The sequence below is a fragment of the Camelus ferus genome, chromosome 14, assembly GCF_009834535.1.
Source record: "Camelus ferus isolate YT-003-E chromosome 14, BCGSAC_Cfer_1.0, whole genome shotgun sequence".
In the NCBI taxonomy this organism is placed as follows: Eukaryota; Metazoa; Chordata; class Mammalia; order Artiodactyla; family Camelidae; genus Camelus; species Camelus ferus.
In genome coordinates this window covers 4904445-4923492 of record NC_045709.1, presented here as the reverse complement: position 1 = coordinate 4923492, position 19048 = coordinate 4904445, and the positions used below count along the sequence as shown (strand labels likewise).

General features: G+C 35.0%; 1 protein-coding gene across 3 annotated transcripts in view; it reads right to left on the bottom strand.

The window, feature by feature from the left end:
• DNAJC15 (DnaJ heat shock protein family (Hsp40) member C15) overlaps positions 1 to 19048 on the bottom strand; it is a 54313-nt gene that overhangs the window by 14257 nt on the left and 21008 nt on the right. For 2 of the 3 annotated variants that reach the window (XM_032496078.1, XM_006176261.3), the window contains exons 3-5: positions 17202 to 17275; positions 8155 to 8231; positions 2097 to 2167 (exon numbers count right to left, since the gene is read on the bottom strand). In XM_032496078.1, coding sequence (XP_032351969.1) covers positions 2097 to 2167; positions 8155 to 8231; positions 17202 to 17275 — 222 coding nt within the window. Of the gene's footprint in view, positions 1 to 968; positions 1039 to 2096; positions 2168 to 8154; positions 8232 to 17201; positions 17276 to 19048 lie in introns of all 3 variants that reach the window. The other variant, XM_032496079.1, reaches the window with a different exon arrangement.

The window sequence follows — 19048 nt, the reverse complement described above, 5'->3', positions numbered from 1 at the left end:
CTGGAGAATTAGAAATTAGAAAACAGAAACCACTGTGAAAGTCAACAACAACAAAAATCTATCTTCTTCTCATTAAAAACAAGGAAAAACAAAACAACCTTCCTTCTCAAGAGACAATTACCACGTTTATAAGCTATCATCTCCCAACTCCATCATATGTGAGTTTTTTCCCTCAAGTAGCTGCAATATTCTTTAATTCACCATACTTTTACTAAAGCAGGAGTTCTTAACTATGAGTATACGAATAGGTTTTAAGAAGCCTATGAACTCTGAAATTCCAAATGTTTTAAAATTTTGGGTGAGTGAGCAATTATATAGACAAGATGTCTACAGTTGTCAACACAACTGTGGTTGACAACGTTTGATTAAAAGTATCCTTCTTAAGTTAAAATGTGATCTGAATAGAGATACAACGTACAGGTTCTTCATTAATTGAATAGGCAATACAAACATTACATTATATCATATAACCAAAAAAAGCTTTAGAAGATGAAAACGAATATATGTATGTATATGCATGACTGGGACGTTTTGCTTCACACCAGAAATTGACATATTGTAATTGACTGTACTTCAATCAAAAATAAGAAGAAATAAATCCCTTCACTTTATAGATGATAAACTTGACATTTAGAGAGATCAAGGGAGTGTCCAAAGCCTCTTGTGAGCTAGAAGGCAGAAGCCAGAGAAGAATGCTGGCCTCCTGCTTCCAGGTCCACTCCCTCACTCTGCCACCAACGCAAGACCAGCCTGAAGGATATTAGTAAGCACACTATGGGCAGACATCAACTCCACTTCTGATAAATATATAATCTCAAAGTAAATCAAGTAATTCCTTCAACATTACTGGCTCATAAAATACATAAACATTTTCTTTCTTTCTTTTTTAACTAAAAGTATTTAAAAATACATATTCTTTTAGAAACATTTTAGAGCTGGCTTCCTTGCCAGCAGACACAACCAACAACCTGTCAATCATCCGAAAGACATGAGCACTTGATCCCACTGCAATCAATCAGAGAAGGGCATATACTTGACCTGGAAGGGACAGAAGATGTTTAGGAGGTAGAGGACTTCAAAGAGGCACTTAAACACATTTCTTTCTGAGTCAATTACTCGGAAAGACCACAATGCAAAGTAAATTAATTGAATGGATCTTTTAGTGACCGTTGAAGCTGTTTAAAATTTTAAGCGAAACCTCTTTTCAAAGTTTATTCTCTTATTTATTCACACTAAAGAACAGCAAGTGCAAAAACCAAAGGAGATGACATTTAGTGAAAAGAATTTTTATAGTAAGTAATTATGTGAGAAAGCTAAGGGGGGAGGCTTATTTTGGAGTCAGGATTGGTAGGAATCCAAAATTTGTTTAATTTTTTTCAAAATAATTAGAAAACTAAAAGTCTGTAAGTAAGAATCCAAGCAACCCTCACTCTCTGCCCCCTGCTCCCCCATTTTTGACTTCTGAAATAGAGTGCAACTTTCTACCATCTGTTATTTTAGAGCAGAAACAGTAATGAACATATGGGCTTTCTCTCTCAAGCAGCTGTAGTGTAGTTAAAGTTATAATAATTGTCTTTCTGTAAGATAAATTTACATTAAAAACCTGGCCAGTTAAAAACAAACGGGCTCAGCCTCAGAGCCTTCCAGAATAAAATTAAGAAATTCAGAATCATCTGTGACATATTACATTCAGAGATTTAGAGACTATCCCCTAAATCTTATGCTTTTATGTGTAAGGTTTAACAAATATAATTCATGATGAAACTAAACTGATTTAGTTTATACAGTCAAAGAGTCTACAACTCATATTTTTTTTCTTTCTCCATCAAAATGCTAGGAGCCTCAAACAGGGGGTAGGTACTCATATACAAAAATCAGTAACTACGTTCTCAAAAGTTGGTAAATACATAAATCCATCACTTCTCTGGATCACTGAACTCCCACCTAAAGGCTCCTTTATTTACAAGAAAAATCACAACACATGTGACACATAAACTTCCATTTCAACTATACATCATTTATAATGAGCTTAAGTAATGGAAAGGTTCAGAACATATTCTGATCCACATATTATGAAAAACAGGAATTTTACCTACCTTTATCTGGGTGATTCAAAATCATGATTCTCCTGTGAGCTGCTCTAATCTTGGCCTTGCCAGCAGATGGGCTGTAAAAAGAAATTAAAGTGCTTATAATAAATAATGTCAAATGCAGGTTATAAATTAACGGTTCATATTAGTTTCAAGAAATTAAAGACTAATGAGAATTTCACCATCTTGTGGGTAAAAATGAAATTACAGCTTTTCACTTAATTCCACCAACCATCAAAATAAATCATTGATTCACTGCTGCATGTACTTTTCTTCAGTCCTTTTAATCTCCGTCTTTATTCTCAATTAAAAAAAACCAGACACAATAGGTAGGATAGGGGAACCATAGTCTGAAGACTATTACTGTGAGTTAGAAAATTATGCTTCAAGCTACCTGGGGGGTCGAGGGAAGGGAGCATATATAACAAACAGGTGTTTGAAATGTAGAGCTATCAGACTGCAGGATTTTAATCCCAGCGTTGCCATGTAGGATGGGGAGCCTTGGTCAAATTTTTTTTACCATCTCTATGCCTTAGCTTCCTCATTGTAAAACAGGGCTAGGAATAATATATTCCTCACAGAGCAATTATAAGGATTAAATTAGCTAATGATGACAAAGTGCTTGAACAGTGCATGATGTATACCAACGTTTCGTCATAGTTAGCTTTCAATATTATTATTTTTCGACAGAGCATCTCAAAACCCTTCATAGCTCATAATTTATTTAGCTGTGTGAGAAACCTATGGGAAAAGGCTGGCTGTTAGAGCCTATGGTCTAAACAAAAATTAAAGAAGAAAGTTAAATAAACCACAAATTATTCCTGTAAAACTTAATTTATCCAATAATGGAAAAGCTTCCCTTTAGTACATTTTTCAGGTAAAGAAAAGGAATTAACACTAACAACAGCAATATACTCATATTGCTAGTTAATATTTATACTAGATTATTTAAGCTACCTAACTTTTCTAGGCCTCAAACAGAAATAATAGTAGCTGACTCAAAGTACATGGTGGTGGCTGTGCAACTCAAAATGATTTAATCTGCATGGACGAACCACACTGTAGTGGCTAAAAGCAGGTACTTTTAGAGATATTCAGACAGGTTTAAAAACTTCATTCATTGTCTATAAAACTGTGTCTTGCTTATATAATTCTCTCATATGTAAAATAGACATTACAAAACAGAGCATACCTCCCAGGATTATTTTAAGGATAAGTTAGACAATAAAAGTAAAAAGATTAGCATGATCTAGCACACAGTTAGTGTTCAAGGAATAGTAGTTATTCATTATGAACATAAAGGATGCTTATAAAAATGTATTATGTATTTCCTACCTTTAAAAAATGGAGTACAAATAATCTAATTTAGCATTTTTTGAATGACTCAAAAGCATTATTATGAGTATCAATTGAGTGCAAAGAAACTCTCAAGGTCTGCAGAGGTTTGCTTGCCCTTCTATTAAAGGGGCATAAAATGCTATCCGTTTAAGTTCTTTTGTTTTGAACACTGTCAGTATGCAATCCTCAGTTCTGCCAGTGTTCTAGTCTCTAGCTGCTCCTTGCCTGTTACTTGCTACTTCTAATCTCCTGGGGCTAAATAACAGATCGTCAAGCATGCTAAAATGCACTATCAACTGCTGCATAAGCATACAAAATAGTCTTCAATAATAAGTAATTCTTAAGTCAAAGGGAAAATCAGAAGAGAAATCAAAAAATATCTTGACACAAATGAACATACCAAAACTTACAGGATGCAGCTAAAGCAGTTCTAAGAGGAAAGTTTATAGCAATAAACAACCTAACTTTACACTTCAGTGAAGTATAAAAAGAAAACAAACTAAGCCCAAAATAACCAAAGTAAAATAATAAAGATCACAGTGAAAATAAATGAAATAGAGACTAAAAAGATAAAATAAAAGATCAAAGAAATTAAGAGCCCTTTTTTTTGCAAATGTAAACAAAACAGATGAACCATTAGCTAGACTCACCAAGAAAACAGAAGACTCAAGTAAAATCAAAAATGAAAAAGGAGAGATTACAACTGATATCACTGAAATACAAAGGATGAGAGACTATTGTGAACTGTATTATATAACAACATATTGAACAACCTAGAAGATCTGGATAAATTCCCAGAAACAAACCACCTACCAAGACTAAACTTGAAGAAATAGAAAATCTAAACAGACCAATTACTACTAATGAGACTCAATGAGCAATCAAAAAACTTCCAGCAAAGAAAAGTCCAGGACCAGATGTCTTCACTAAATTCAATCAGACATTTAAAGAATAATTAATACAAATCCTCAAACTCTTCCAAAAAATAGAAGAGGGAGGAAACACTTCCAAACGCATTTGATGAGGCTAGCATTACCCCGATACCAAAAACCAGACATGGACACTACAAGAAAAGAAAAATACAAACCAATATCCCTGATGATCACAAATGCAAAAATCCTCAACAAATATTACCAAACCAAGTTCAACAATACATTAAAGGGATCATACATCATGATCAAGTGGGATTTATTCCAGGAATGCAAGGATGACTCAACATCTGAAAATCAATCAATATGATACACCACAGTAACAAAATGAAGGATAAAAAGCACATGGTCATCTCAATAGACACAGAAGAAGCATTTGACAAAATTCAATATCCATTAATGATAAAGACTCTCAACAAAGTTGGTGTAGAGGGAATAGGCCTCAACATAATAAAGACCATATATGAAAAGTCCACAGCTAACATACTCAATGATGAAAAGCTGGAAACTTCACTAAGATCAGCAACATGCCAGAGTTGCCCACTCTCGCTACTTTTATTCAACATAGTATCCCAAGTCCTAGTCAGAGCAATCAGTCAAGAAAAAGAAATAAAAGGCATCCAAATCATAAAGGAAGAATCAAGTAAACCTGTCACTATTTGCAGATGACATGATGTTATATATAAAAAAAACTCTAAAGACTCCACCAAAAGACTGTTAGAACTAATCAACAAACTCAGTAAAGTTGCAGGATATAAAAATCAATGTACAAAAATCTATTGTGTTTCTATATACTAATAACAAACTCTCAGAAAGAGAAATCAAGAAAACAATCCCATTTACAATTATATCAAAAGGAATAAAATAGCCAGGAATAAATTTAACCAAGGACCTGTACACTGAAAACCAGAAGACACTGATGAAAGAAACTAAGGAAGACACAAATAAATGGAAAGACATTCTGCGTTCAATGATTGAAAGAAGTAAATAAAATGTCCATACTACCCAAAGCAAAATACAGATTCAATGCAGCCTATATCAAAACTCCAATGGCATTTTCACAGAAACAGAACAAAAAAAATCCTAAAATTTGTATGGAACCACAAATGATCCTTGAATAGCCAAAGCAATCTTGAGAAAGAAGAATAAAGCTGGAGACAAACTTCCTGATTTCAAACTGTATTACAATGCTCTAGTAATCAAACAGTATGTATTGGCATTAACAACAGACACATAGATTGATATTATGGGACAGAGCCCAGAAATAAACCCATGCATGTACGGTCAATTAATTTACAACAAAGGGGCAAAGAATATACAATGAGGGGAAGGATAGTCTCTTCAATAAATGGTGTTTATTGGGAAAAGGAAATCTGGACAGTCATATGCAAAGGAATGATACTGGACCCCTATCTTATATCATACACCAAAATTAACTCAAAATGGGTTAAAGACTTAGATGTAAGACCTGAAATCTTAAAACTCCTAGAAGAAAATACAGGAAATAAGCTCCTTGACACTGGTCTTGTAAAGATTAAACAAGACGGGAGAATCCTAGTTCTTAAACAAGTGTAAAAATTAGATGTAGCTCTGATGTATCTCCAGTATAGACAGTTTCACCATGAACTGAAAATGTAACCTTAAATACCATTTTGCCTAGATCAGGGATTTCAAACTGCTCCCTGGAATGTATGTGACTGGGAGTAGAGGAGTGGGGTGTGTGGAACGGAACGGTATTTCCTGATCCTGAAGCAAATGGAGCAGTTTTAGTTTCTTTCTTTCTTTTTTTTACAACTAGTCTATTGAATAACATTTAGTTTAAACAGAGTTCCACGGAAGTTTTGCAAAAGTCTGAAAAACACAAATGTGAGTATCATTTCAGAAAAAAACAGATATAGTAATAGTTTTCCTGGGCAGCTCAGTAAAATATTTCAGGCTTTATGCAATATGTAAGAATAAATATATAGCCATCTAGTAGCACAGAGAATTTTTCTGTTCTTAAATAGGGTATCAACAGAGTCAGCTCCATTTGCCTTGTCTTTATCTACTTGTTATATAGTCTAAATCATTCGGACTCATTGACCACAGAAATGCATTCACAGCTTGAAGAATCTTCTCAAAATCAACACTGTCTGACAGAAAGAAAGGGCTAGAGAAAAGCAAATAAATTGTACCTGTCTATTTAATGTGTTATTGGCAAATATTAGCTTCTGCATTCATGATGGAAATGCGAAGAGAGTGGAGCCAACATTTATTCGGCACATGTTATCTGGTGGGCACTTTGATAAAAAGGCACCTCTCGTATCATTTTACCATCTTCCAACAAGGCAAAATATCATTCATTCCAAATCAAAAATGAAGATGCTAAAGTGCAGAAAAGCTGAAAATAACCTGACCAGTGCCTCAGCGACAGACTCAGGATGAGGATCTGTTTGCTTAGCTGATATTTAATGAGTAGTAACTAGGCGCTATGTTTATGTTAAAAGTTTCATATGTGTTAATCTTCACAACAACTCTATGCAGTAGAAGCTAATATCATCTCCATTTTACAAGTAATGAAACTAAGGACATGCCACTAATAGATGTAAAAGTGGTATTTGTACCCAGATTCACTTGTAATCAAAGGCTATGCTGTTAGCCAATCAATTTTCCTTGTGAAATTTTGCACAGCTTCCAGTTCAATGGGATAAAACTTTATAATCATGTATCTTAAGTCAACTCCTAGTTACCCGTCCTAAAAACAGAAGTACCCTGGATGATATTAAATGATACTCTAAAAAACCGTTGTGCTTGGTTTTATAATGTACTTCATAGTCACATTTTAGGTCTATGAATGAGATAATGTGGAGGCCCAATAAAAGTTCAAAAAAATAACAATGCCATTCTGAATAATGTTAAAGCAAGGAATAGTTAGCAATATGGCTAATCTCCTAATTTGGTTCACCTGCTTAAAATCATTTCCTTTTTTGTATTCTCCGTGAGAGAGCTCATTGCTTCTTATATTTAAATGAAGCACCAAGCTACGTTGAGCTGTTCCTCCCCTGGTCACTTTCTTGTTCTTCTTGATTGGTCATAAGAAATAATAAAATGTTTTGATCTTAAAAATCTGCTAATCTACAACAGATTAAAAAATTATGTCAATGAGGTCTTTATGATCTGTTCTGCTTAATTACGTTGACTAAATCACCATAAGATTTGTTGTAGGTAACATATTGCTCTAAAATTTGGGTGGGCTCTAGAGGAACATAAGGTAAACAAATATAAATACTGCTAAATCTATGGGAGGGTACGTTTTCTTAACTTTAAGTGTTAAATGATATCATACATCAATCACACAAAATCATTAACTTTCTCCTACACTGTCCGAAGTTGAAAAATAAATGAATACTAAGGTGAACAAGTATAATAAAATATGCTACATGTAAAATTTTGGAACTAGAAAAGAACTGTGAAACAGATCCCATATTATAATTAAAAATATGATACATCAAATTATACAACTCAATCCAGAAAGAATTCAGCATCACAATAAGGGATATTTCGATAATTGCATTGAGACTTCAAATATAACAGCTCCTTATTAAGGGATAAAAAGCACATCACAACGATGCCTGATTTTTTTAAGGGGAGTAGGATATTCTCTTAGATTTGAGGTTTTAAAATATAAAAATTTGATATTTTCTCCTCTGCCTCCTATTTGTAATTTAAAATACAAGGATAACTTTACTCTCACATTTTTTGCTTTTTCAAGACAAACTCAGCCATAAAACAAAATAATACTTATGCAGTACACCTACCTTACACCCAAAATAAGACTAGCTTCTCGTCTACTCATTTTCTGTTCAAATCCTCCTTTATAGTAGGATGAAAAGCTCTGTACAGGAACGAAAGAGCAAGAAATAATTAGTTTCACGTATGAGGTGGCATGACCTCAATCCCATCACACAGCTGCAGTAAGACTAATGCATTTTACTAGAAGTCAACTTGAAATTGTGGGGTGTGGGGAGGGGCAGCACTAAACAATAATTCTTTACAAGAAATTATGACCAAGGTGATCACTTACAAAATGGTAACAATTTTTTTCACTTTCAAATACATTAATTTTTCTACTCTGAAAGAATAAAAGAGATAAGTAGAAGCAGAAGGCCTGAACATTTTCTGAAGCTCTAGAGTCATTTTCTCATTGGATAACCTTGACCAAGTCATTTACTGTTGATATGACAGACGTCGTTTTAACCTGAGACTGGCTGACAAAGAAGAAGAAAAACTGAAAAGTAGGGAGGACACCAGAATAGCAGACAGGCAGGCCAGCAGAGATGGGAAGACTGGACTGAAAGGTCAGTGTGGCTGGAGAGGCCTGAGCAAGGAGGAGAGTGGGAAGAGAAAGGTTCCTGGGGCCAGACCCTGGAAGGCCTAGGAAGCAATGGAAATGACTTAGGATTTTATCCTCAGTGGTAGAAGCCAGAGCCCTCAAGTAAGAGAATCCGACTTGGCTTTAAAAGGATTATGTCAACTGCCCTGTGAAGAACAGAAAGACAGGTACAGCGTGGAGGTAGGAGACCAGTTGGGAAGACACAACATAATCTAGGTGAGAGATGATGGAGGTATGGACCAATGTGGTAGCAGAGGAGGAGGTGAGTTGTCACATTCTGGATGTATTTTGAAAGCAGAAAAAACACTTGCTTGGATTGAATATGGGATATGAGAAATAGGGAATTAAAGACGGTGCAGTAAGCACTGTTACACATTGTACAAATTCTCCTTCGAAGTGAGGTGCTTACTCCTCAAGACACTGGGCTGCTGTTGGCAGGCAGCGCTCAGCAGTCAAACTCCAGGAACTGCCTTGGCTGAAGAACATCAAGCTCACGCCCCTTCGCAGGGCAGTCTCCAGCTAACGCCTAGCTGATGTGGGGGAAGAACCATTACAGTTCTCTAGGACTCAGTCCTAGCACTTCTTGTCTATAGTTACTTCCCAGGTGATGTTATTTAGTTTTGTGGCCTCTTGCCCCAACTTGGAACAACCACAATGACCCACCCACGCTTCAGAGCTCCCAGGGGGCTGCTCAGGCCTTTGTCGAGACTACATTGCATTTGACATTTGTGGACTTTTGAATGATGGCCATTCTGACTGGTGTGAGGTGATACCTCATTTGTAGTTTTGATTTGCATTTCTCTGATAATTGGTGATATTTAGCATTTTTTCATGTGCCTATTGGCCATTCGTATGTTTTCATTGGAGAATTGCTTGTTTGGGTCTTCTGCCCATTTTTGGATTGGGTTGTTTGTTTTTTTATTAGGTTGTATATCCTGGAAATTAAGCCCTTGTTAGTCTCATCTTTTGCAAATATTAAGTCCAAAAATGATAAATGCTGGAGAGGGTGTGGAGAAAGGGAACCACCCTCCTACACTGCTGGTGGGAATGTAGTTTGGTGCAGCCACTGTGGAAAACAGTATGGAGATTCCTCAAAAGACTAAAACAGACTTATAAAAACAGACTTACCATATGATCCAACAATCCTACTCCTGGGCATATATCCAGAGGGAACCTTAATTTAAAAGGATACACACACCCCGATGTTCACAGCAGCACTATCTACAACAGCCAAGACATGGAAACAATCTAAATGTTCATTGACAGATGACTGGATAAAGAAGCTGTAGTATATTTCTACAATGGAATACTACTCAGCCATTAAAAAGAATAAAATAATGCCATTTGCAGCAACATGGATGGACCTGGAGAGTGTCATTCTAAGTGAAGTAAGCCAGAAAGAACAATACCATGATATCACTTTTATGTGGAATCTAAAAAAAAAAAAAAAGAGAGACAAAGGAACTTGTCTACAAAACAGAAACAGACTCACAGACATAGAAAACAAACTTACGGTTACCAGGGTGGGAAGGGAGTGGGATAAATGGGAATTCGAAATCTGCAGATACTAACTACCATATATAAAATAGATAAGCACATTTATCCTGTATAGCACAGGGAACTATATTCAATATCTTGCAGTAACTTATGGTGAAAAAGAATATGAAAACGAATATACCTATGTTCATATATGACTGAAGCATTGTGCTGTACACTGAAAACTGACACACTGTAAACTGACTATACTTCAATAAAAATATACATATAAAAATAAATATGAATTCTTAAAAAAAAAGAAGACTACACTGCAGCCTAAATTATCCCCCATCCTTCTTTCTCTCGCCTTCTGGAGCTGTTGATCCTAAGGGCACTCCCTAATAAACTAACAGCTTGCTGATCTTTGTCTTACTCTGTTCCAGAGAACTTAAACTGCAGGTGACTGCCAGGTTTCTGGCCTAAACTGCCAACTTCTTAGAGAAGGGGCGGTTGTTTGTTGTGGGAAACAAGTATCAGGAGACTGGTTTTGGTTACATTAAGTTTCAAGTGCCTATTAAGCATCTAAAAGGAAGGAAAGTCCAGCCTGGAGATAACATTTGAGAATCATGAGTCCCATGTCAAACAGCTGGTATTTAAAGCCATGAGGCTAAATAAGATCACCGGAAGAGGCGGTGTAGCTGGAAAGTCCAAAGACTGAGACCTAGAGGCTGCAATGCTGAGCGGCACAGAAATGGAGAGGAATCAGTATGGGAAACTGCAAAGGCCCAGCAGTGCGGGAGGAGGAAAAGCGGATGTCAAAATTGAGGAAGTGAAAAATAGTTTCAAATGCTTCCGATAGGTCAAAATCAGACCAGAGCTGAGAACTGACTGCTGGATTTAGCCAAAAGTCAAATACACTGACAAGAGCTGAAGGGACTGGGAGTGAAGATTTGATCAGAGTGAGTCTGAGAGAGAGCAGGAGTAAAGGAATGAGAAACAGCAAAAAGAGACAACTCTTTTCAGGAGTTCTTAGAATAGGATACATGATCTCAACTTGCAGAAGGAAAAAGATGAATACTTGATTGAATGTATACATGTTTCTAAAATGTGAACCACTATTTTTGTAAGGAAAAACAAATAATGTATGCTTTCATAAAACAAAATCTGAGAAAGTACATACACCAAAATGTTATTTTTGGGTGGTGGGATTATGAATAATTTTTTTCTTTCTTATGTTTGTTTTTACTTTCTAAATTTTTGACAATGAACAGTTACTTGTACAATTAAAAAAAGCTAAATTAAATAAAGCAAAGAAATTATTAGAGCTTAAAAGATGAGTCTCAGGGAGCCAGATCTGGTCATTTACATAAACTGTTTTCTTGGAATAGATCGTTATAAATGTCCATTGGTAATAATTCTCTGGCAGTTATTAATTCATTCAACAACACTTCAGCACCTACTATGTGCCAGAAACTTTTCAAATGAGATGAGTGAGGTTCTGTCCTTTATCACATAGATGCTAATCTATCAATGTACCAGTCTGGTGAGGAATATGATGTACTATTTCAAATTTCAAGTAATTAACAATCTAGTAAGTAAACAAAAACCAGTCCCCTCCTCCAAGTTGTGAAGGGAGGAAGGGAATCAAATTGTTTAAGTACACAAGCTAAAGTGGAGAAATTGTGTATATATACACAAGCACATCCCCACACAGGGGAATATATAAAGGAATAAGAGATACATAGGGGAATATATATATAAAGGAACAGAGATTTAACAAAAGAACAGCTGGTTTTAAGATGTCTCTCAGGCAACCAAAATTTTTACTAGATGCATACCTCACTCCATAGTATTTCTATGAGTTATCTATGTTAGGAAGCTCTGAAATTTCAATTTTTCAGCATAATAAACATAAATGGAAGATTTTTCATGAACTGTCATTCCCACTATATTCACGAAGCTCAGTAGCCCTAAAAGCAGGTATTATATCTGAGCATATTTTTTATTTTCAGATTTTCCCAGGTGGAAAAGGAAGCTAAAAAAAGGTTACTTAAAATCTAGCATCTGGATGAGGCTCATACCTGCTTATAAGTAAGTCTATCTCTGCATACACAATCATCACAATCCCTCCAAAGGAACCAGATCATTTTGAGGACAGACATTTAATATTTGGGGGCTGCATACAGCAAAGTAGACAGAGAACACAAACAAAAAAAATTACTCATGTAACTTCAGAGAAAATCATGCCTTCTAAACTCATATGATAACTGATATATAAAAAATAACAAGTTTATACTATATAGCACAGGGAACTATATTCAATATCTTATAGTAACTATGGTTAAAAAGAATATGAAAATGAATATATGTATGTTCCTATATGACTGAAGTATTATGCTGTACACCAGAAATTGATACAACATTGTAAACTCACTATACATCAATAAAATATATATAAAAAATTTTAAAAACTCATATGAAAGTTGGCTTTTATAGTACATAATTTTTTAAAGAATTTGTTAGTATTTTAATATATTATTCTGTCTAAATTAGTACCTATGTCATAAGCAAGCAGAAAATTGTAACTCTCTACTCCTTATCACCCCCAATAAAGTATAACTAAAAGGCCTTTTGAAGCTTACAAATAATATACCACTATTGCATCATATTAGGATATACAGACATAAAGCAATGCAGAACCACTTTCTGACAACACCGGCGGGTCAAGGAAATGTTTAGATTCACAAAAATGAGCTTACAATAAGGAACAACTATATCACCAAACAGATGGAGTAGACGGTTATACTTTTCTAATAGAACTTCCAAGAAAAGAAACAGTGGGATTTATTCTGCTGTCTATTTGAAATACACCTGAATCTTACAAATGATTATCCTTCATAATTCTATTTATAAGGTACAAATGAACAACAAAAATCAAAATAATTTTCCTCCTAAAATATTCAATGCTGTAGTGCTATATATCATTAAAGAAGATATGAAATGAACCAAGTTAAATGAAAGTCTTCATTAGCTAACTTACGCAATCAATAACTTGAAACATAAAAAGCCCTCTAGAAAACCTGAGAAATATATCACTCCATTGTCCTGAGAAGAAATACAGTTCCCATAAACTTTAATTATGTACAATAATCTATTTGATTTATAGAGCCACAGAAGGATGATTTTAATTAGTGTTATTTCCATGAATTTCACTTAACCATAAAACAATTTAAATCCAATTTTAAAAACTTGTATTCAAGTAAAAGGACAAATTCACAAACAGAAAAATAAAAGCCTCAAAAGAAGATAAATGACTTGGGTTTTTTTCCCCTAGGAAAAAAATTAGGGGTAATTAGACATTAGCTGAATCAATAATATACATTAATACTTAAAGAAATCAAGCAAAAGGGTACTGGTTCAAAACAGTAGACTGAATAATAAAAGCCTTTTGCTTTCTAAAGTGCCTTTGAAATGAGAAAAGAGATATTTTAAACAAGAAAAATCCATAATAGGCCTAGAAAACAAGAAATGAGACAAGTAGTAAACCAGAAAGTTTAAAGAAATCCTGGAAGATTGAAAACAGGTAAGACTGCACATAGAGAAAACACAGCAACTCCAATCCACCGGAAGAATGAAGAAAATATGAAATTCAGAGTCAACAAATACAAAAAAATAACATCAGGGTAATTAATTACACCAGAACAGCAGAGAGAGAAACATTCCTAACTCCATGAGCACAGAGCCTGTGGGAGGGAGGAGGGAAGGAAGGAAGGAAGTCCCCTTTCCTACCCTACACCAGAAAGAAAAGTTGAAAAAAAAAAAAGGTTGGAGCAAACCTACCAAACCGCTGAGAAAGACCACTTACATGAATTCTAGGAGCAGAGAGACACTGGAAGGAAAAAATAAAGAAAAAATACAAGAGAATCTTACAGAACAAAAGATAGACAATTTTCACTTAAGCCAAGGTTAAAAATTCCAGTGAAATTTCAGAACATCAGTAGTAAAGAGAACTCCCCCCTCCCCAAATTCCAGAGCTAAACAACACACACACAAACATAAATCATCCCAAACTAAAAACCAAAAGCACAAATACTGGTTCTACCAGAATCCAAGGAGCCAGCAGCTACATGGTAACAATGAGAGCAAAAAAAAAATTACTTAATAGAGAATTCAAAACATTCACCATCCATACATGCTCTATGAAAAAAATTACTCTTCCAGCAAAAGGGGGAAAAATTAGGGGAAGAAAGATGAGTTTTTTTTTTTTTGAAGTATAGTCAATTATAATGTGTCAATTTCTGGTGTACAGCATGCTGTTTCAGTCATACATAGACATACTTACATCTGTTTTCACATTCTTTTTCATTATAGATTACTACAAGACACTGAATATAGTTCTCATCTACCCTCCAGTAACCATAAGATTGTTTACTATGTCTGTGAGTCTGTTTCTGTTTTGTGGATGAGTTCATCAGTGTCTTCTTTTTTCTTTTTTTAGGTTCTACTTATGAGTGACATCATATGGTATTTTTCTTTCTCTTTCTGGCTTACTTCACTTAGAATGACGATCTCCAGGTCCATCCATGTTGCTGCAAATGGCATTATTTATTCTTTTTTATGGCTAAGTAGTATTCCATTATATAAATATACCACAGCTTCTTTATCCAGTCAAGAAAGATGAGATTTAAGAACAAGATGATGCTGAAGTTTAAAGCAAGAGAATAAAGTTTAAGCAAAAATGAAAAGAGAACCCATAGGAACTTGAGCCTTGAACATTCTCTTCTGAGTGACAGGGATTTATGGTCATAAAATTACAGGTCCTACTGGTTAGTAACTCTGTTTCGTTCAATAATGAACATACTTACAAAATACAAATGTTTATGTCCTGTTTATGAATTAGACTTTTTGGAATCAGTGCCAAGAGAAAGTATGCATACGCTTCATTCCTCAACTTCCCTGGAACAATATTTAAAGAGTTATTTTAAAAACTCATTATCTTCAATGAGGTATAATTATGATGATGATATAAATAGTCTAAGGTGTTTCACTGCAAACTGCAAGAGGAGTACTTTGTGGAAAACAGGCCAGATTTATCAAAAGCCACTTGTCTTTAACTTGAAGCCCACAAAGGGGAGGGAGAGGGGGCATGCAACACTTTCCCCTCCTTAAGAAATGCAGGGGCTGGGTTCAGGACACCCACAACAATCTCTTAAACTACTCTACCTTTCCTGTGAGCCTCCACAGAACAGTGAAAATTTTCTTAGTTCCTTGCTCTCTCTCCCTTTACAATGTTAAGTAACGTAGTTCTACAAAGCTTAAGTCTTCTATATATGGTATAAACATACCTACTGAAGGTCACCGTAACAGGAGAGAGATGATTTCTCAAATTCTCTCCATTTACTATACATAAACATATAGCAAGACATAAATGACGTTCATTTAAAGAAATACGTCATTACTTCCATTCCCACTAATCTATTTCAAGCTACCACCACCTATTACCCGGACTATCTCAATACCCGCTTCACGGGTTTTACAGCCTCTCCCCTGGCTCATTCTAGCCTATACTCTATGCAGCAGGTGTGATCATCTAAAGTGGAAATCACATTGCCCCCATGGTAAAAACCTTCCAAAGGCTTTCTATCATACTTAAAGTAACACCTGCAGTCTTTATCGTAGTCTATTTGGCCCTAAGTAACCTGGCCCAAACCACCCCCATTCTTTTTACATACTCCACTTGAGTTACTCTTGCTGCAAAATTCATTTCCACCTCTGGACCTCTGTGGTGTTCCCACTGCCTAGAAAGCCTTCTCAGATGTTCACGTGATCTGCTCCCTCATCTTCTCAGAAAGGCCTTCCCTGACCTATCTCATAGACTCCTCTCTGCTGTTAAAGAATCAACCTCTTACCCTGTTTTCCTTTTCTAAAAAAAAGCAAACTTCTACATTCAACACTTCCACATATTATATATCTTACTTATTTGTTAATAGTCTTCACTAAAATGTAAGCTCCTAGAAGGCAGTGTCCTTGTCTGGTTCATGACTATGTTCCACTCCCTACAATGATGTCTGATATGTAGTAGGTGCTTAATGAACATTCACCGAATGGATGCTAAATATCTATTAATACTTTAGCCAAATAAAACATAAATAGAAAAACAGAAAATAAACACTTGCTCCCTCTCATCACAGACATGCATCTATAGGTCTGCAAAATCACTTGCAGTTCTTTTGACCCTGAATTTAATTATCTGTCAGTATGTCATCCTTTGAAAGTGTGGTCATTGTTCATGACTAACTAAGCCTTACAAGCCTGTAATGCCTTTGTCATTCACTCTCAAACTGCCACAAGCCAAGCTGATCTATCCCAGATCTTCTATTTCCCAGAAATCAATGTTTATGTGAGTTTTCTTCACACGGTCTCCAGTGGTCACAAACCACAGTTCACCACACTGTAGCCTTTTAGATACCCACTATCATTCTTCACTTACATTCAGCTCAGTAGAGTGACTGTAATGCTGGTAGATGAGTGTATAAACACTATAGGATTTCAAGGTTGGAATCTTATAATTTTATGTTTGAGATGGCCAGTGGTGGTATAAGGACATGAGTTTCATATTTCAAGATGAAATAAACTCTTGGGTAAGCTCCCTCAGGACCATGTCTGTTTTGTTCAGCAGTTATGCTCAGCTCCTGGCACAGGACAATCACTAAATGAATCAATGAATACTAATTAAACAAGGAAAGTAAATTACCTCAAAGTTGACGTAATACTACTAAAAGGAATGTAATAATTAGAAGTCAAAACCAGGAATAAAGTTAGATATAAATATAACATGACCATGAAACTTATAATGAAATTAAATCAATAAAGTAGATAAACTTGGCAATGATAGAAACACTGGAAAATCCAAAACATTTTTCTTAATTACTATCAAATATGGCATATAAATAAAAATCAAAATGAACTTTCTAACTAAAGCCATCTTTAACTTACAGGAGTTGAAATCTTCTTTGCAGTTTCTGCGATTACTTGTCCTAGAGGTTTCCAGATCTGAAATGCACAGCGACCTAAACAGCAAGAGGAATAAAAGCAAATATACTTTCTATTATGAAAGCCAATACCTACAAAGTGCTCACCACAGTGTTTACTTAACAGTATGTATGTTCCTTCAACAACTATTTCAAAATCTACCAGAAGTCAGTTGTGTTTTTTCAAATGTCTAACTTATTAAATGGAGGACAGACTTCATTTTAATATAATTCTCATAGCTTTTAAATTTATTAAGCTCTAGTCTGTAATTATAAAATTAGAAAATTTCAAAGCTTATGTATAAAATCTCACATCTATACAATGTTACAGGTCATACAAAAAATTACATCCTAGTTCTCTTTTCACAACAAACTGTAGATAAAGTCCTTTACATATAAAGATACTCATGAATCTAAAATGATTAGTTATATTGCTTTTCACAATGATCATCACTTTAAAATATATGGAAAATGAGTAGTGTTTATGATCTATACAAAAGAGGAGTGATTTTTATGGAGTTACCTCTAAAATAAAAAAGCAATTATGTAGGAAATACTTTTAATGTTTATTGTCAATTTCTCACTGAGGATGACTACTCTCCTAAAAACTTACTTTATTTTAGTGCTTTCCTTTCTTAGGCATCCTCATAATCAAAACTCCCCTGAGTCGAGGGGAGGGTATAGCTCAGTGCCTAGAGCACATACTTAGCATGTACAAGGTCCTGGGTTCAAATCCCAGTACCTCCATTAAAAAACAAACGAACAGAAAATCCCTGAGTCTTGACAACTAGGTACCAACAGCAAAACAAGTTCTAAATTGTTTTGAGGGCACAGAACAAGAATAAAACATTATCTGGCTGGTTTACCTTTTATACCCTAATCAGAAATCTACTAATACTAGTGTCTCTTTTCCCAAAGCTTTGATGGAAAACCAGTTACGACTTCAATTTCTAATCATAACATTATTTGCAAATCAAGATTTCTGCTGGGAAAGTTCAACTACAAAGCTCTTCTGTAAGACGTTACCTGTCTAAATACACAGTTATTCTTACACAAACAATGTTACAATGAAAACCAGGATGCTAGAAATAGGAAGATGTGAAGTAGCCAATCCAGGTAGAAGATAAAAAGCTCTTGAGCTCAAGGAAAACATTAAACAAAGTAAAATTAATGAAGCTGAAACCCTAACTCATCTAAATCCCTTATCATATAGATATCAACTTCCATTTGGCTCTATACCAGTATAAAATATAGCATTTAAATTACCTCAAAATTCCTTCAAAACCACAATCAGGCAGTCTCAATGTGAAAAAGCAGTTAAAGGCTTCAAAAAGTGACATCTGGACATTTACCTTACTTATAAAGGAGACCTAGTTCCAACAGTCTAGGGGTAACTTCTCCTAAATTCTATTATTCAGTTGTATTTGACCCTGGAAGAGATCTGACTGTTACTTTATATTCTAGTTAGTAAAATAAATTTGGCAACACTGTAGTATGCACAGAATACAAACACCAATTTTCATTTTAGAAAGAAGACCTTGGCAAAAGCACATCTTTCTCTAACTTCAAATAAAAACCTTACATTTGAATTTGAAATGACTATGCCTATTCTGCTATAATCATTAATACTAAAATTGTTTTATGTTTATGGGCAAGTTTGTCAGAATTCCTATTAAGATATGACATTCTTCTCATGAAACCTCAGTAAATAGTTAACCATAGTTACGTTGGGTGAGACACAAGACTGATGGTACGAGGACCAAGGGAAGGAATGTGAACCGCTGACTTTCCTGATTTTAGAGTTCTTTTAGG